At 36.7% G+C, this 20,374-nt stretch overlaps 2 protein-coding genes across 3 annotated transcripts in view; one reads left to right on the top strand and one right to left on the bottom strand.

Annotated features, from left to right (window-relative positions):
- Nucleotides 1-312: 312 nt before the first annotated feature.
- Nucleotides 313-5,225, bottom strand: LOC142985593 (uncharacterized). 2 transcript variants are annotated; one of them, XM_076133865.1, is made up of 2 exons: nucleotides 4,933-5,225; nucleotides 313-3,020 (listed from the first exon to the last, which is right to left on the bottom strand). In XM_076133865.1, the coding sequence occupies exon 2, from the start codon at nucleotides 3,004-3,006 to the stop codon at nucleotides 1,756-1,758; it is 1,251 nt and encodes a 416-aa protein (XP_075989980.1). In that variant the 5' UTR covers nucleotides 3,007-3,020; nucleotides 4,933-5,225; the 3' UTR covers nucleotides 313-1,755. The 2 variants fall into 2 exon arrangements, with proteins under 2 accessions (XP_075989980.1, XP_075989981.1); XM_076133866.1 differs by lacking the exon at nucleotides 4,933-5,225 and adding an exon at nucleotides 4,732-4,911.
- Nucleotides 5,226-5,838: 613 nt separating this feature from the next.
- Dcr-1 (Endoribonuclease Dcr-1) overlaps nucleotides 5,839-20,374 on the top strand; it is a 55,487-nt gene continuing 40,951 nt past the window's right edge. Inside the window, exons 1-10 of the mRNA XM_076133971.1 lie at nucleotides 5,839-6,174; nucleotides 6,950-7,101; nucleotides 7,995-8,151; nucleotides 8,741-8,866; nucleotides 9,700-9,864; nucleotides 11,151-11,290; nucleotides 12,907-13,056; nucleotides 14,807-14,925; nucleotides 15,808-16,781; nucleotides 17,456-17,589. Coding sequence (XP_075990086.1) covers nucleotides 6,953-7,101; nucleotides 7,995-8,151; nucleotides 8,741-8,866; nucleotides 9,700-9,864; nucleotides 11,151-11,290; nucleotides 12,907-13,056; nucleotides 14,807-14,925; nucleotides 15,808-16,781; nucleotides 17,456-17,589 — 2,114 coding nt within the window. The 5' untranslated portion in view covers nucleotides 5,839-6,174; nucleotides 6,950-6,952. The remainder of the gene's footprint in view (nucleotides 6,175-6,949; nucleotides 7,102-7,994; nucleotides 8,152-8,740; nucleotides 8,867-9,699; nucleotides 9,865-11,150; nucleotides 11,291-12,906; nucleotides 13,057-14,806; nucleotides 14,926-15,807; nucleotides 16,782-17,455; nucleotides 17,590-20,374) is intronic.

The following is a 20,374-nucleotide window of genomic DNA, read 5'->3' as shown; positions in this document are numbered from 1 at the left end:
TAAATAGGCTATCTAACACTGAAATAATTTTTCAAATCGGACCAGTAGTTCCTGAGATTAGCACGTTCAAACAAACAAACAAACTCTTCAGCTTTATAATATTAGTATAGAAGTACCATACATAATGATCACTTGTTATAACGTTGAAGAAAAACATCGTGATGAAACCTTTCAGGTAAAAATGTTTTATTATAGTTCTTGAAAGTATTTAAAGTCCCGCTCTTGGACAGCGTGGTGGACTCAAGGCAATCTTTCCTCCAGTAGTGGGACAGTAATGAATTAAATTTATTAACCAAAGTAACTTTTAAAATATACAAATTAAAATTCCATTTAATATATTCTTAAAAATTTATAAAAATTGCACGAAATTACATTCAGACATTGTTATTACACACTTACTATTACTAAATACTCACATACAGTTTTACTCGATCGAGTCGTTAGTTACACCTGATCGAGTCTCGAGTTTTAGTCGGTCGAGTAATCGAGTAAAGTTTGTATTTCTTTTATTTGTTGAATAATACTGTATGTAAGTAATAATTATTGATTGATAACGAGAAAAAAAATATAATCTTACAATTTAAAAAATTGGTATAAATACATTTTTTCTTAAAATATTCAGTATGGCAGATTAAATAAAAATATTTCATACTATAAAATGCTTAACTTAAATTATTATATTTATAGGCGGAATAAGAGCTATTACGCACTGTCGACTCGTTGCTAGACAACCAAAATTTATAGACCTTTCTTAATCGAAACATCATAGTAAAGATAACAGTCGTTAAGCCAAGTCAAAGGCCTTCGGGCGGCTTGAACAACTTTGACACTAGGTTGACCACTAACCATACGACAAGACAAGAAGCTTCGACTAACAACGGTCTTCGTCTTATCGTATGGTTAGTGGTCAACCTAGTGTCAAAGTTGTTCAAGCCGCCCGAAGGCCTTTGACTTTGACTTGGCTTAACGACTGTTATCTTAATCGACAACAACCGGGACCGACTTTTTACATGCCCTCCGAAGCACGGAGACGCCCAGTTCAAATACCACTATGCGGTCACCCATCTATGGAATGACCGCGCCAACGGTTACTTCACCCACAGATCGTTTGCCGACCGGTGAGCGCAACTGGCTATGGGCGCCTCACTACTAACAACTATAATTTGGTATAATGACAGTGAGTAATGGCTCTTTTACCCGTATTTCCAAACAATACTACGAGAGCTAGAGATTTGCACAAACTTCCCTTGCCTCATTCACATCCGTAGGTCTGATATTTTATTCCCTCTAATATTATAAATGCTAACGTTTATTAGGCTTTCAAAGGTAAATTGCTGTACTGATTTCGATTAAAACATGAAAATCCGCGCGATTGGCTATGATTTTCGTCGAAAATCAACGAATGCCAGGTTTCAAAGTACATTTAGTGGTAGCTTATCTATTCTATTGCGTTTTTTATATGAGTTTTAATGCTATTGAATAGATAAACTACCGTTAAATGTACTCCAGAAACCAGTGGTAAAAAGGGGTAAAATCAGTCGATTACACTTTAAATCGCGCATGTTCAATTACCACCGATTTCTGAGGTAAGTACCTATATTTAGCGATAGTTTATCTAGTCAATAGCGTTTAAACTCATATACATAACCGCTATTGAATAGATAAACTACCGCTAAATGTACCTCACAAATCAGGAGTCTAATTCGGGTAAAATAGTTGATTACACTTTTAAAGCGCGCAAGTTCAGTTAGTAGTCTATTTGTTGCCGTTCAAAACAAAATTCTTAAACATTCTACTCTGTGTCCAGGCTCTTAACCTTTCCTTATTACAATCTTCCATTAAGACAATAGGATTTAATTTTCCGAAGGAATCAGCTGAACAATTTTCAGTATTAACTGTAGCATTACGACCTGAAGCGCTTGTAGTCTTTTTATCATCAGAAATAGTAGTTTTTGATCCAATATTAGACTTATTTTCGCATTTTTTACTATCATTAACACTGCATTTGGGAATATTATCATTATTACTACCTGAATCTAAGATTAATCGTCGTTTCAACATACTAAGGTCATGCAAATAATCTTGCCTTGCGAAAATACGTGACATAATTTGAGGTAGAACGATCGATTTCTCATAAAAGTCCGCTCCCTTAGTATAATTTGTCGTTTCTTTCTCCGGTCGAATGACACGTTTTTTCCTATATGCTTTTTCGTCTTTTTTAATAGCGATTACTTGGAAATTAGACGTGTTATAAATTTGTCCGTCGATTTTAGAGTTTTGTGGTACATTTGTAACATTAGATTGGGTGTTTTTAGTCGTATTATTGAGCTTTAGACGCGAAAATTCGTTTGCAAAATCAAATTCTGGTTCTTTTTTCGAAGTACTAGGTTTCACGGTTTCAGATTTCTTTTTCAGCGCGTTTATATCGATGTTAGGTGTGTTCAAAACTTTCAGCCGCGGGAACTGTAATCTGTCTGTATCAATTTTAGTGAGTTTTTCGTTACGATTTAATTCGTCTAAAATTTGTTTTTCTTTACTTTTCATTGTTAGAACTTCGTAGATCAATTCTTCTGGGTCTTCTTCAACTGTCACTTTTGAAACTAAAACTTTAGGTTTTTTAGTAATTTCAGCGGAATCTTGACTAATTTCCTTTTTAGTAATCACATCTTTAGTCCAATCGACTTTTTCACCGTTTTCGCATTTATCAAAAAAATCTTTAAAATCAATATTATTTGGAACAGTATTAGGAGTTTCTTTTCGTTTAACCAATTGAGGGGTTACATACATATTTTCGTATAAATCCAAATAGCTGTATTCGGTTTTTTGATCCAAAAGCGACGCGTTGATTCCCGACTGTGGTGGTAAATCGTCTAAGTCGATTAGTCGATCAACTTTAGGCCCATCACTATTCCCGCCAAATTTCTGCGGTTCCAAAATTTCGTAGGGGTCAAAGTTCTTGAGTAGGTTTGGCGGGATTGTTGTGCTTTGTGCGTTTGAAGACCACATTTTTCATTAATTACCTGTTAAAGAAAGAGGATGATCAATATCTTAAACTTTTTACGAAAAGACATTTTGCCCAGCTTTGCCGCTATTACAACTTATTTTATACTTAAGATCGGCATCAAAATCATTTAATAAGTAGGTATACTGGTATACACAATATAAACAGAATATCACACCTCTTTTACCTGAAGATGTAAGGCAGAGGTGAATGAAATAAACCCACATTTTGATGTTTTATACCATACCAGCTGACCCGCGCAACCTACTCTGCTCCTACTGGTCATATCGTGATGATATAGCCTATAGCCTTCCTCAATAAATGGGCTATCTAACACTGAAATAATTTTTTAAATCGGACCAGTAGTTCCTAAGATTAGCGCATTCAAACAAACAAACAAACAGACAAACTCTTCAGCTTTATAATATTAGTATAGATATTATAGGTATTGTACAATATTATACCAGGCAGGTTACTAAACTTTACACTACTATTGAGAAAATTTCTGATAAAAATGAAAAAGTACGTCTTTGAACAGCCTGGGAATCAAAACCGAGACCTCATGATCAGCAGTTAGATATACTACCAACTTCTATAAACCATTAATGTATAGTATTTCAAACAAGCATGAAAATCATTTTATCAATATTTTTGAAGCGAAATCTTAAGACAACATATAAATGACTTCCAAAGGAAGACTTTTAGTATATTTGTAACTGTCGGGGAAAAGTTTGGTATCAAAATTCTCTCTCTGGAATCAATGAGATAAAATTGTACTATACTGGGACAAATTAGGCTAGTTTAAAATTTAAATCATGACATTTTATCAAAATATTAAAAGCCAAGAAAACATACTATTGACTTTCAAAAGAATGTGTGTATTAGAAATAATTATTATTTATGATCACTTGTTATAATGGTGAAGAGAACTGGTGTATGTTTGATCTTAGAGTGCAAAACTAGTTTTTGGCTAGAATAGTGGGTTTAAAACAGTATTCCTTCTTTATTAAGGAAGGACGCCTTACCCAGCAGTGGGATAGTATAGGTACTACCAAATAACTGGAACAATTCGTCGATTCAGTGGTCAAGTAGCCAATCTGCAAAAACCTTTTTTTCCAGGAGAGCAAAAAGAACATTGAAATTGGTCCTGTAAATCGGAATCTTAACGTATCTTTCTAAAATTTTAAATTTAGTAATAAAAAGTAATGTCTTTAAGTGTATGTTAAATTAAATAATAATTTATTATTTTTTTTGTAATACTCAAACTCTGAACTTTAACTCAAAAGCACCAAAATGGCAGATTGGCTACTTTACCATTGCACCGACGAATTCATCAATCAATCTTTGGCCTGTGACTATTGCAGATGGTTCAGGTGGAGACATACAGAGGAATATTAAAATTTGTAATGAAGAAATATCTTCGTTCACAATTGTGCTTTATCATGATGAATGATTCTAAGGCCTGCTTGAATAATTGCAGGGTGTGACAGCAATGATTATTGCGCTTGGATCACTCAATTGTTAAAACAGTCAACCGAGATTCCTCTGCACTGTGTCTACGTTCAGTTTGATAACATCTACTTGTGTTCAAGTTGTTTGGTAATTTATAATGGGGTAATAATTTTAGTACTGTATGTAAAGACTAATATTACATTATAAACATTTACAGATTACATATTGGTGTGTAAAAACTATTAAATAAGTTTCTATAAATAGATTGAACATCACACCTTATACTTTGTTTCCCTCTTCCAAGAAAGAATGCCATTTTTATTGTCATACCTACTTATTTCACTTATAAAACAACTTTTATCGAAGTTTTCAGTGAATTAGAGACTAAAATAACTCTTGCATTGTCTTATTTATTTTCCGTGACATTTTAAAATTTCTTTACGTGATTCTATAGTAGTGTTTTCTGGTCTTTAACTTACCCAAGGCACTGATATTATCAATCTGCCACCTTTCCCAATGTAATTGCAATCGACATCAAAACTCTATTTTGAATATTCTAGCAATAACACACTTTTTTCTAGACTTTGCGTGCACTTTTTATAATTAATTACGATAAGAAAACATGGAGTAATTAACAATGGTAGATCCCATACTATTTTGGAAACCGGGGATCCACAAGTGCTTAGTTTATCAACATACTAGGATAAAAAGCGTACAAACGATTTAAAACTCTAATTCTTGAAAACAAAGATGGATTTTGGTTAAAATCTGTCAAGATAGCCATTTCGTTTGCAAGTGATGTAACTTTAGTTACAATTTTTTTATTGTCAAAAATTTTATAAAAAAATTGTGGTGATTTATGGACGATATATTCGAACAAATGGCTTCGTATTTTCAATTACTACTTGATTTTTTGTGAATATAGTTTTCCAGCCTTGCAGCTTGCAGAAACCTGGGCACTGGACGATGCTTACAATCTTAAACTTTCATTCTTCTTAGCTTTAGTTAGATCATACAATATCATTATGATCAATATGATTGCTTGGTCAACATCAAAAAGTGATAGTTTTCGTATTATTTCATACTGTCTTCATAATTTTCAGCCAACGTTCGTGTATGAGTGCATTAAATGCACTCGAAAGAATATTGCTAAGTCCTCAACTAAGGCTGAAAAAAGATGTGATAATTACCAAGTGTTTTAAGAATAGATGCCAATACAGGTGCGTGAATATTTTTTGGTTTAATTTAAGTAGGTAGTCATAGTAGGTATTTAAGGAAGACTTTCGGGGATTAACCGCAAAATTTTACCTCAGTGTGTCCATTTTGACAACATATTTTATTGGTACTGGCAACCCATCATATTTTATCTGTGGCTTCGCATGCCATTGACAGAAAAACGCAAAGTTTGCAATTCTGCATTCTGGTACTCGTTGCTATGTCCGCGAATATTGTTTGAAGCGATAAAATTACCGATTATTGTGATAAATATATCGCTTTTTAATCAATATGAGCTATTTTATAGCAATAAGCCGCTTGTGAGAATTGTATTGGTGGTATTTGTGTTGTATAAACGTAAATAACATCAGTGAAAATGAACGAAGTGAACTTGATTCTGTCGGGTCATATTTCAGTGTGATAATGTGTATTTGTGCGTTTATTTCACAAGAAACTTAGTGTTTACGTGTTGTTTTACACATTGTTAGCGACTGGAATCGCTTACCGTGAGTATAACATTCCTTTTTACTGCAAAATCTTATTTTGCGATAACCTCTCATGTTTTTCCGATTTGGTTTTAAATTGTTATGTTTTCGTTGTATTTATGTTGTTAATACATATAAAACAGGTTTTATTAGATAGTACTTTAAATAACAACTATATATAACTAGAAATAATAGCGATTTTCTACGTGAGTTGGTTTCAATCTGCTCTAAAATTCCGAAGCCAATTTTCTTTTGTTTATATATTTATGAATAACATTCATATATTATATATTTAGCTTCTTATCAAAGGGGCGAACCATTTACTTCTATTGAGAATCCTACATTTAAATGAAGTTAGTCAGAATATTCTTACAGAAAATTTTCAGTACTGTGGTTCGAAAAAACTAAACTTCGTAAAATACTGTTTTATTTAGACACGGAATAGGCTGTTTCAGATACATAAGCATACCATATAATCTTATGTGAAATTTTGTTAAATATTTTAATGGAAAGATTTGTTATAAGTAGCAACAAATATTCCTTTTCGTTGATTATAAAAATACCTCTGAATTGGGTAAAAAAACAGCAGACAATATTGAGAAATAATTTGAGGTCCCAGACTCGATTCCCAGGTTGGATAAGGTGCTATTGTATTTTTCTGGTTTTGTGTTAGATCATTCTCATTGGCTTGTGCCCTTATACATGAGACCAACATTGTAAGTGTATGGTAGGAAGCAAATTTCTACATCTTCAAGACAACAGGCATGGTGCCATGTATGTTTTTATTTAATTTCAGACAATGATGGAAGCATGCTGTTCGCGGTTTACCGCAGCAGAAGGTGGTGCTCGCCTGGCCGCAGCTGCTTCCACTAAGAACATCTTGGCTGTGGAGTATGCATCCTTCATACCGGTCCGGTTGCTGTATGAGAAGGCTTATCAGATTAGAGGGTAAGTGGTTACAGCAATGATTGACAAACATAGCCTGATGCGGTCCTTGACCGTGTGACAATTCCCTGTGATTAACCCTGCTGGGTCATTTTTAGACAACGTTTCAAAGAATCTATGTAATCGGAGTTAAGGTTTATATTATACTAGCTTTTCTAACTGCCTCTGTGGCGCGGACATTAGTGTGTGCTACTGCCGCACTAGAGGTCTCGAGTTCGAATCCTGGGTCAAGCTAAAAAGTCCTTTACTGCACGTTTGGCGCAATGGTTTAAGCGGTCATCTCGCCGCAACATCCATAGCGCCGCGTGTGGTGGGTTCGAATCCCACCCGGGACAAATCTTTGTGTGATGAGCACAAGTATTTGTTCTGAGCCTGGTTGTCAATTTATCTATATAAGTATGTATTTAGAAGTATATATGTATGTTTATCAGTTATTTGGTTACCATAGTACAAGCTCTGCTTAGTTTGGAATCAAATGACCGTGTGTGAGTTGTCCAATAATATTTAATATTAATTTATTTATTTATTTCTGAGATTTTCTGGTAAGAATTTTATACGAACTGTCCCGAGTTAGGAAGTTGAGGTCGTAGACCTCCGTGTCTCGGAGAGCACGTAAAGTCGGTCCTGCACCTGACCTCTCACTGGTCGTGTCGGTTATCCGTCCCACCGGGTTATGAGAGTGATAGAATAGAGTGTACCTGTGTATTGTGCACACACTTGGACACTAAACAAAGTCTTGCACCATTGGCCATTTTCAATGAAACTGACCTCTGTAGCCGGATACCGGCTAGGACTCTTATATTATACTAGCTTTTGCCCGTGACTTCGTCCGCATAGTTTGTGACTTGAAAATAACAAACAAATAAATCTAAACAACAATTTCCTTCTACCTACAGTCTCTTATCAACCGGTCGCCGTCGTTCCGTGTACGTGACGCGGGCGACTCGTGTGCCGGTCGTGACGTACGAGCTCAAGATACTGACGGACCTTGCTGTGATATCTGCTTGCGATGATAATGATACTGATTGGGCTACGGAGTTGGAGAGTAATGAGGTATGGACTTTAAATGACCCTACCTTGCGAACTGGTAAATTCACTCTGTATCATTGACTATCATAAGTGTCAGCATTTGAACTAAATGAATTTTGATTCTTTAGGCATAGTAGGGTACTGTCCCTGTGTGTGAGAGGCGTGGCTTAGTTAACAAAAGCCGCGCGTATCGATCTCTGAGGTTAAGCTACTCTTGCCGCGGTTGTCCTGTGGATGGGTGACCATCTTATACTTATAGTGTTTCGAAAAGCACTTTAAATTGTGGCTCCCGGCTGTCATTTTCAAAGATCTTTGACAGTCGTTAACAGTAGTCAGAAGCTTGAAAGTCTGACGACCACTCTTATTGAAGGATATCGTGTTAGAACCCAACTGGGTTGTGGAGGTCAGATAGGCAGTCGCTCCATGTAAAACACTAAATTTTATATCAACATTATTAACGATAAAAATTGACATAGCATTACCACTTCACAGATTAACCTTTTACGACTAAAAGTTTAATTTTGTTTTTGCTGCCTTATTGTGCCTTAAAATAGACAAGCAAGGTAAATCGGGGCGCGTTTGTATGTATGTTTATTTTGTTGTATATTTTTAGGTATTAGTATGTACATCACCAGTGCTACATAAGATCTTGGAAGATGGAGTACTGACCATGAATAATATCAATGTGCTAGTCGTAGACAGCTGCCACCTTATCTACAAAGATGACCATTTGAAATATGTAAGTATACTAGCTGACCCGGCAAACGTTGTTTTGCCATAAAAATTAAATAAAAATACATTGTCCAGCGAACAAAATTGTGAATCTAAACCATTCTCAGATCCCCTTGAACACACACAAAAAATGTCATCAAAATCGGTCGTTTAAGAGAAGTTCAGTGACATACACACTTACAGAAGAAATATATATATAAAGATAAGTTTTATTGTAGAACTAGCGCCGCCCGCGACTTCGTCCGCGGTTTGTGACTTGAGACAGAATTTTAATTCAAACTTTCATCACCTATTTTATCCCCTTGGGGGTAGAATTGATCAAAATCCTTTCTTAGTCAATGAAATAATTAATTTCGGCCGATCCGTCCAGTGGTTTGTGCTGTGCGTTGATAGATCACTATGTCAGTCAGTCACCTTTGAGTTTTATATGCATAGAATATCTTTGAAAGTCGTTAACAGTAGTCAGAAGCTTGAAAGTCTGACAACTAGTCTTACCAAGTATCGTGTCATAACCCAGGTAACTGTATTGTGGAGGTCTGATAGACAGTCGCTACATGTAAAACACTGGTATTCAGCTGCATCCGGTGAGACTGGAAGCCGACTCCAACGTAGTTGGAAGAAAGAATAGTCTAAAATATATTTATAGGGCTAATTACCCGATTTCTCTTTATATGGATCTCTGCTATCATAGAATAGAGACATTTAGGTGTCGGTCCCGGTTGTTGTCAATGAAGATAACAGTCGTTAAGCCACGTCAAAGGCTGCGGCTTGAACAACTTTGACACTAGGTTGACCACTAACCATACGATAAGAAGATGTATGTATTTTTTTATCTTTCAGATCATGCGTCTTTACAAAGAGTGTTCGATACCGGACCGTCCGATAATCTTAGCTCTAACCTACCCGCTTTTCACGTCTCCTAAGAAAGAAAAGAAAGAACTACCGCAGCAGGAGTCGCAGGAAATTATTAGTATCAAACGACAACAAGAAATTATGATGTGCAAGGTTTGTATTATTATGTTATGCTAGCTTATGCTCGCGACTTCGTCCATATGAACAGAATTCCCGGGGTATAAAGTAACCTATATGTTAATCCGGGTTATGAGCTATCATTGTAAGCGCGCAAGTGGTCGACGGTTCGAACCCGAGGCAACACACCAATGACTTTTCCAAGTGATGTGTGTATAGATATAATGATCACTTGTTATAACGGTGAAGGAAAACATCGTGAGGAAACCTTGCATGCCTAGAATTTGTTTAATACATTTATTGAGGGCATGCAAAGTCCCCAACCCGCACTTGGCCAGCGTGGTGGACTCAAGGTGTAACCGCTCTCTCATTACGGGAGGAGACCTTTGCCCAGCAGTAGGACATTAATGGGTTAAATCCATACTAATATTATAAATGCGAAAGTAACTCTGTCTGTCTGTCTGTCTGTCTGTATGTCTGTCTGCTACTGAATCACGCCTAAACTACTGAACCAATTTGCATGAAATTTGGTATGGAGATAGTTTGATACCCGAGAAAGGACATAGGCTACTTTTTACCGCGGGAAAATGACGCATTTCCCGGGAAAATTCAGGTTTCGCCACCGAAGTCGCGAATAATCAATATTATAATGACATTGAATTAACAAAATTCCGTTGTCATGGCAACAGTTTTAATGGCAGATATGCTTTAGCGCGAGTTATATGAGATATAAATAATTTTGAGATTTTTTTTCGTGAAAAAAAGCATATTTTGTTGTAAAGGAATAATTAAGCTTTGTATTAGTAAAAAAAAATCATTCACGCGAGCGGAGCCGCACGGGTCAGCTAGTTAATTATATTTAACTTGTACCGAAACTGTCAAAACATATTGTTTTAGATTATTATCTAAACATTAAGATAAAAATAGTCTAATAGTAATCAATTTTAATGCGAGCTATAGCTATAGCATAGAAATGTATGTACGCGCATAACTGGAGAACAACTACACCAAGTTGGATGTTTTTTTGTACGGGATCGATGGGATCCAAATGACCACCGTCATGGGATTAACGTATTACTGTACCCGGCCGAAGTCGGGCTGAACGGCTAGTAATTAGTATTTGTCTTTCTACCCGGGACAAATCTTTGTGTGATGAGCACGAGTATTTGTTCTGAGCCTGGATGTAAATGTATCTATATAGTATGTATTTACAAGTATATAAGTATGTTTGTCAGTTATCTGGTTACAGTACAAGCTCTGCTTAGTTTGGAATCAAATGACCGTGTGTGAGTTGTCCAATATATTTATTTATCTGTTTCTAGGGCAGTGAAGAAGAGCTAGGCGTCTACGAGAATCTGGATGACTTCGATCTGTATGAGAAACTGGAGTGGAAGATTGAAGAGTTGGAGAACGAGCTGTGCTGCCAGATGGACCTGGCTGAAGATATTGATGGAGGGAAGAGGTCAGTCACTCTTTATATAGACTATTGCAGGCCGCCCGCGACTTAGGCCGCCACCTGAATTTTCCCATGGGAATGCGTCATTTTCCCTGGGTAAAAAGTAGCCTATATCCTTTCTCGGGTATCAAAATATCTCCATACCAAATTTCTGGAAATTGGTTCAGTAGTTTAGGCGTGATTGAGTAACAGACAGATAGACAGAGTTACTTTCGCATTTATAATATTAGTATGGATAGTATGTACTAGAGGCCACCCGCGACTTCGTCCTCGTGGAAACCCTTCCCGTGTAAATCCCGATCCCTCGGGAACTCCGGGATAAAAAGTACTAACTATATACCAAATTTTATCGTAATCGGATCAGTAGTATTTACGTCAAAGAGTAACATACATACATTCTCACAAACTTTCGCATTTATAATATTAGTAGGATTTAGTAGATGTTCCACAAAATATTTTAGTTATATAGGTTATATTATAGTTGCAGATACCGATATTTAGAAATCTGCGAATGTGAGTGCGAATGAATGCTGATGTTTCGCGCAACATCCCTAATTATAGATCACTAGCTTTTTGCTTGCGGCTTTTACTCAATTTCATCTTATTTGTGCAGGATTTTCTAAAAATCCTCTCTTATCTGTGCCCCTACACTCTTCAAGGAACATATATGCGAAATTTCAGCTGTGGCTATGCGTTGTATGTCAGTCAACAAATCCTACGTGAATGATCTGTGGGTTAAGCGACCTTACCAAGGACTATACAAACATAGGCGACCGATTAGTATTTAAGTTGAGCGTCTCCGTTCTTCGGAGGGTACTTGAAAATAGGTACTGGATATTATCAATTGAGACAACAGTCTTGGTGGCTACTGATCACGAGATTCCGGGTTCGATTCTCGTGTCGGGTAAAATAGTGGATATTAAAACGTGATCTAATCCGGTGTTTGGTAACGTGCCCGGTATATGGCAATAGGCTCGCCTTATTATATGTATATTACATGGGACTAACATTGTTAATGGCGAAACGTGGGTGTATTTCATACACCTCTGCCTATACCTTCGAGTATAACGGGCATAGTCGTAGTTATGAAAAACGTATCGTGAAGTCGAAATAAAATAAATTTCTTTTATATTATTTGTGTGGTAGGTTCAAATCCCACCTGTGACAAATGTTTGTGTGATGAGCACGAGTATCTGTTCTGAGCTTGGATGTTAATGTATCTATATTTATGTATTTACAAGTATATAAGTATGTTTATCAGTAACTAGCTGACCCGCGCAACTTCGCTTGCGTCACATACGAGTGAATGGCTCAATATTTTCCCCGTTTTTGTAACATTTTTCACTCCGCTCCTGTTGGTCGTAGAATCGTAGCGTGATGAAATATAGCCTATAGCCTTCCTCGATAAATGGACTATCTAACACTGAAATATTTTTTCAAATCGGACCAGTAGTTCCTGAGATTAGCGCGTGCAAACAAACAAACAATCAAATAAACAAACTCTTCAGCTTTATAATATTAAGTATAGATCTGGTTACAGTTCAAGCTCTGCTTAGTTTGGAATCAAATGACCGTGTGTGACTTGTCCAATGATATTTATTATTATTTATTTATTGTTACAGAATATCCTCATCGCAAACAAAACCGCGCGAAATGATAATAGAGTACGGGTGCAGACCGTCGGAGGACGAGATGAGTGATGAGTACAAACATTTAGAGAAGTTCATGATAGACGCCGTAGATGATGCTGTGAAGTTCATTGATGACCACAGGTGAGTGGGGTCATAGGGGGTCGTCGGGGGTCATGGGGGTCAACAAGAGTCAACATGAATACAGCTGTCTTTTGGGGTTTTAGAGGTACTGTGGGGTCACTGATGTCACCTGGGGTCATACGGCCATTTGGGGGTCACTGGGGTCATTTAACATCTGGGGTCAATACTGGTTACCAGCGTCATTAGAGGTCGCTAAGGACACTGGGGGTCACTAGAGGTCTTGGGGTCAATAAAGGTCACTAGTATAAAGAGGTGATAGAGTACGGGTGCAGGCCGTCGGAGGACGAGATGAGTGATGAGTACAAACATTTAGAGAAGTTCATGATAGACGCCGTCGATGATGCTGTGAAGTTTATTGATGACCCCAGATGAGTGGGGTCATAGGGGGTCACTGTGGGTCACTGGGGTCAACAAGAGATTTGCTGTAATTTAGGGCCATGGAGACAATTTAGGGGTCACTGATGTCACATGGGGTCAAACAGCCATTTGGGGTCTCTGGGGTCATTAAGTATCTGGGGGTCAATACAGGTTACCAGCGTCATTAGAGGTCACTAGAGGTCACTAGGGTCATTAGAAGTCACATGGGTCATGGGGTCAATAAAGTACACTAGTATAAAGAAATGATAATAGAGTACGGGTGCAGACCGTCGGAGTACAAACATTTAGAGAAGTTCATGATAGACGCCGTAGATGATGCTGTGAAGTTCATTGATGACCACAGGTGAGTGGGGTCATAGGGGGTCACGGGGGTCAACTTGTCATTGGCTGTGATTTGGAGTCACTTTGGTACGCTGGGGTCACTGATGTCATTCGGGGTCACTGATGTCATATGGAGTCATTTAGCCATTTGGGGTCAACGGGGTCAATACTTGTCATCAACGTCAATAGAGGTCACGAAGGTCACTGGAGATCAGTAGGGTCATAAGAAGTCATGGGGTCAATAAAGTTCACTAGTATAAAGAGATGATAATAGAGTACGGGTGCAGACCGTCAAAGGACGAGATGAGTGATGAGTACAAACATTTAGAGAAGTTCATGATAGACGCCGTAGATGATGCTGTGAAGTTCATTGATGAAGGTGAGTGGGGTCATAGGCGGTCTTGGGGGTCATGGGGGTCAACACACGTTCTCAAGAGATTTGCTGTAATTTAGGGCCATGGAGACAATTTAGGGGTCAGTGTTGTCATATGGGGTCATATAGCCATTTGGGGTCACTGGGGTCATTAAGTATCTGGGGGTCAATACAGGTTACCAGCGTCATTAGAGGTCACTAAGGTCACTGGAGGTCACTAGGGTCATAAGAAGTCATTGGGTCATTAAAGGTCACTAGTATAAAGAGATGATAATAGAGTACGGGTGCAGACCGTCGGAGGAGGAGATGAGTGATGAGTACAAACATTTAGAGAAGTTCATGATAGACGCCGTAGATGATGCTGTGAAGTTTATTGATGACCACAGGTGAGTGGGGTCATAGGGGGTCACGGGGGTCATGAAGACATTTGCTGTAATTTAGGACCATGGAGACAATATGGGGGTCACTGATGTAATTTGGGGTCGTTTACGCCATTTTGGGGTCAATGGGGTCATTAAGTATCTGGGGGTCAATACAGTTTACCAGGTGTAATAGAGGTCACTAAGGTCACTGGAGGTCACTAGGGTCATTAAAAGTCATGGGGTCAATAAAGGTCACTAGTATAAAGAGATGATAATAGAGTATGACCTGAAACTGACTGAAATTGTTTTGTTACAGACATGACCCTACAGAAATATATGGTGAAGAGTTATATGAGGAGTTTGAAAACATGCCAGACCCCAGGATAGACCCTATGAGAATATTACGACAATTTTTATATGTATTAGAACAGCTAGGTAAGTAACCCGGTAGAAAATCCGGTTTTAATGTTGTTTGTCGTATGGTTAGTGGTCCAACCTAGTGTCAAAGTTATTCAAGCCGCAGCCTTTGACGTGGCTTAACGACTGTTATCTTAACTAACAACAACCGGGACCGACTTTTTACGTGCCGTTTGAAGCACGGAGACGCTCAATACAAATACCACTATGCGGTCACCCATCTACGGAATGACCGCGCCAACGGTTGCTTAACCCACAGATCGTTTACCGACCAGACCGTGAGCGCGACTGGCGTTGGGCGCCTCCCCCGGTTTTAATAACTTAACTATAGTTAGATGTTTAGATGTCCGAGGCGCTCATAGCCAGTTGCGCTCACCGGGCGGTAAACGATCTGTGGGTTAAGCAACCGTTGGCGCGGTCTTACTATAGATGGGTGACCGCATAGTGGTATTTAAGCTGGACGTCTCCGTGCTTCGGAGGGTAAAAAGTCGGTTCCGGCTGTTGTTAGTTAAGATAACAGTCGTTGAGCCACGTCAAAGGCTACGGGCTTGAACAACTTTGACACTAGGTTGACCACTAACCATACGATAAGAGATTATATGATTATTTTGATTATGACGTATGTTACATAGTAAAGCCGTCAGTCCTGCGCCTGATCTCTCACTGGTCGTGTGTACCGTCACACCGCACTATGAGAGTGATGGAATAGAGAGTGTACCTGTGTATTGTACACACACTTGGACACTATAAACAAAGTCCTGCACAGATGGCCAGTTTCAATGAAACTGCGCCGTAGCTGTATATCGGCTAGGAGGACATTATTACATAGTAACGGCTTGAGTAAAGTAGGTTTTTTTCGCTTAAAAACAAACACTTTTGTCATTGACTATCTATTTTCAGGACCCTACGCCGCCGATAAAGCAGCCCTCTGCCTACTAACAAACCTGGAAAAACTGAAAATTAAAGTACCTTTTGAAAGACATTTTCTTCTACTATGCCTATGTACTACAGTGTTTATTAAAATAAGAGGCTACGCCGATTATATATTTAGCCAATATGAGAACGATTGGGAAAAAATAAAACTTTTCAGTGCCCCAAAAGTACTAAGATTTGGTGAAATTCTTGAAAGATTCCAACCTCCAGATTTGAAGAAGAAAGAATCTGATAGTGCTGTATCCGATAGTCAGAGTCAGGATAGTCAGAAGTCGGATAGTGTGAAGAAAATGTTGAACGATATTGATATGTGTGATTTTACGACGCTCGGTAATAAGTTGCAGGATCGGGTTAATATTTATGAATCAAATTTGAAGGATTTGGACGATATTGTTACTGAAATATCTAATATTGATGAGAAAAATAAGGAAAAAATGGATGTTGATGCGGAAAGTAAACAGCAAATAACAAAAAATGAAGACAATTCTGAGAACAAAGACCAAATAACAGAAAAAGTAGAAAACTCAGATACAAATACAACAAAATCATCAAATAACGATACTCAAAATAGTCAAGAACTATCAGAAAACGCAACAAAATCCGATACTAAACAACCAAACATCGAAAATGTGTGCCAAAACGATAGTCAACCGGATAGTCAACACGATAGTCAGCGCGATAGTCAACCCGATAGTCAGCGCGATAGTCAACCCGATAGTCAACGTAATAGTGCCAATCCAGATAGTAAAATTTTGGATATTTTAAATAAAAGTTTATTACCGTTTACAAGGCGCGTTGGGCATAGAGCGAGAGGTCGGAGTAGGTTACAAAGAAACAATGCGGCTAGGATGCTGCAAATGCAACAGAACCCAGATGCTTTGTGTGGTATAGTTTATATGAAAGATGCTTTGATTGCGAAGATCATGTTCATGGTTCTTGTGGTGAGTAAAATTTGTTATTTATCATTATCGATACTAATATTATAAAGTTGAGTTTGTTTGTTTGGACGCGCTAATCTCAGGAACTACGGGTCCGATTTGAAAAATTCTTTCAGTGTTAGAAAGCCCATTTTTCGGGGAAGGCTATATATCATCACGCTAAGACCAATAGGAGCAGAGTACCAGTAAAAAATGTTACAGAAACGGGGTAAATTAAGACCCATTCTCTCTTATGTGACGAAAGCTAAGTTGCGCGGGTTAGCTAGTTATTGATACGTAGCGAAGTGCTCGTCTGGGTATAGTACAATTTTATCTCGTTGATTCCATTCCCGTAGGAATTTTGATCCCACTGATCCCATACAAACCTTGTCTCGGCGGCTACAAAAGAATTAAGTACCCAATTTACTTTAGTTGTAGTTGTTTAAAAGTTATGTGCCTACATACATTTCAGTGATAATTTTTTATTTATTTATATAGATACTAGCTTTTACCCGCGACTTCGTCCGCTACGTCATTTTCCCGGGGTAAAAAGTAGCCTATGTACTTTCTCGAGTATCAAAATATCTCCATACGTGATTAAGTAACAGACAGACAGAGTTACTTTCGCATTTATAATATTAGTATGGATAATATCTAACTTAATTTTTTTTTATTAAATACTTAATACTTTGTTACAGGATATGTCCCGCTGTAATCGCAAGCTATCGTACTTGTGCGCTCAGTACTGCGCTACTGAGAGCCCTGCCGACCCCGGCACTGAGTTGAAGGAGTGCCAGCGACAAGGGAAGAAGCAGGAAGAGGTTTTGAAAAAGTAAGTCTCTTAGTCTTTAGTTCGGTTGAACATGTGACAGTGTATATACATATTAGGTCGGGGAAAAAGTCTTTTCGCATTATAGTATGTATGAACTTGTAATAAAATCTCTTTGGCTTCAAGAATCACAAATGAGTACACGGTTCATTAGGTTTCTTTCAGTGAGCTCGTGAGGTACCCAAATATCGAGCTTTTTTGTGTAGAGAAAAGATTTTATTACAAGTTCATACGTACTGTTTTGCGCGAAGTCCTTAGCGAGTTTTTTAAAAAAAAAACTATTTATTAAAACCCGAAATATATTTATTAAGAGACCCAAAATTACACTACTACACGAACTCAAACCGTTGCACCCGGGAGATGTTAATGGAATTACTGAGTGATGCTAACTGCTAACAACAACTGACTACTGGCCGCGTGGCGGTGATGCTTTTATAATAATTATGTATTGCTTGCACAGCAAAACTTATTAACTAATTTCGGATATAACACGTCCCCCCTTGAAAACGGAGCTTCATCTTAAATAAGAAGAACGCGAAGTTTTAAAAACTAAACAGCGTGCAAGAGCTTGAGTTTTACAATCATATAAACATTAAAGTTATTACTAAGAAATAGAAAACATTAGTTTTATATTAAAATCATAGTGATATATATAAAAGATCACTTTATATAATGAAACTTAAGATAAATCATGAAACAAAATAGAAAAGTAAATTTTACTTCTAGAATATAGATTAGAGATAGTAATTATAAGTAGTTACCTAATAAATGCTTAGGTTGCGATTAGATTTTTCAAAAGGTCTAAATTTTACATTCTTATTCATTTTATTTATTTCAATTTCAGGTAAGCTTTGAATTGACCTTCTGTCAAATCCTTCAGAGTTTTCGGATACATTAGTTAATTCCATAGAGTGATTTATTGAAGTTTCATTACTACTTTTACTATCATTATAACAATGGTTATATATCTGTATACAACAGGATGGGTTAATGCATTTAGCAAAACATTTTTTATATAATTTATATAGTGAGTAAATGACAATTATACCAACTATTACATAAGTTAATGTTGAATAGTAATGACCATATTTAATAATGTGAGATTGATTCTTTACATTATTTATCTGGTTTTCTAAACTGTCTAATTTATGCGAAGCTAATTTAAATGATTCTAAATCTATGTTTGTCAATGAAGTAGGAGAAATTTCGTGTAAACTGTCATTTAGTATATTAAATTTGCAACAATCATCTTCTGTTATGTCATAATTGATTGACAATTGACTCGGTAAAATTCTTTTATAAGTATGTGATGGATAGAATTGCAAGGTTTGGAAATACGCAATACAATCATTTTCCAAAGATAACAGGCCAGTGCCTTGCAGAGAATAATCTTTAATATTATGATTACATTTTAATGTTAACTTATTAGGTTTGGATTGGACAAATATGTATTTTCCATTATTTAGTTTTTGCCAAATATTAATGTTACCATAAATAAGCTTATTGTGACAAATATCAGGAAGTGACAAGGTTACTTCCGTTAACAGTTTTGACTCACAGGAAGGATTATTGATCGTTGACAGAATAGAAGGTAAAGGACATATCATATAATTTGTATTGACACTCTTACAACTAGTTATATCATCTAACATTGCGTAGTTTAATCTATCATCAGTTATTGCTATATAGAGTTTAGATGGGTGAATCAATACATATGTTAAAAAGTTATTACCTTCTTGAGGAGTAGGTAACGGTAGGTTTTTGTACACATTGAACCTCATAGGGTTAATCAGAGGAATTTGGATTACAAACATAATCTTATTATTATAATAATACGCAATTAATTGTGACAGATCTATAATATTATGTATATTTTGTAAAGATAAGGTAACAGGAAATTCAACATTCGATTTAACTACTTAATTTGTTTACTATTTGAAAGTTCGTTATATAATTTTGTAGGAGATAGGACATAGGGGTGTAAAATATTTGCTTTTGCAAATAAAATAGAATTTAAAATTGTATCAAGAATATTAGAGATTGACAATAATGATCCTTCTAAGACATTAAATAGGGAATTAATTTTCTCAATATTCATTAAATTAGTATTTGTTTTATGATTTTCAGTAAATATGTAATTAAGTTTTTGTATTTGCTTATCTAATTTAATTTCATTTTCATTTAATTTGTGTATGGAAATATTAAAGTTATTGATGGTGGATTGAACGACGTGTATGTTGTCCTTCATGAGGGAAAATATTTGATTTTCATTTTCTTGACAAGATGTAATAGCTTCATCGTATTTTCTAGCGTCATCTGCGTCTAGAGTACCGAAAAAGAACTTTAATATTTCGCCACCTAATTCGAGTGACCTTTTAGAACGATCATTGAATCTTTCGGAGATAAGGTGAGATAAAGAGTTATACTTAAGAAAATTAGCATTAATTAATATTTCTAAAGGGTCAATCGCATTTTTACAATCTAACGAAATTATAGCTAAATTCTTTGCTTTTTCACAGAAAGCGGATACACTTAAAATAGATTTTTGGATTTTATCTAAATAAGGTTTGATAGGGGCGACTTCAACGTGAGTAATCACATTCCAGAAGTCGTTGTAAAAATATGCAATTGATGACGGGTCAAAGTATATACCCGGACTATGAGAGATATATTCGATGGGGTCAGCCAAAACCAATCTGTAACAATGGCAAATCACGCTGGTTTAATTTCGTTAACATGATATTTGACATGTTTTCTATTTATGCTTAAAGAAACATTGTTTTTACCA

The sequence above is a fragment of the Anticarsia gemmatalis genome, chromosome 30 (genome assembly GCF_050436995.1).
Source record: "Anticarsia gemmatalis isolate Benzon Research Colony breed Stoneville strain chromosome 30, ilAntGemm2 primary, whole genome shotgun sequence".
Lineage (NCBI taxonomy): Eukaryota > Metazoa > Arthropoda > Insecta > Lepidoptera > Erebidae > Anticarsia > Anticarsia gemmatalis.
Note: the sequence above shows the minus strand (reverse complement) of the source record. Positions and strands in the feature narration are given on the sequence as shown.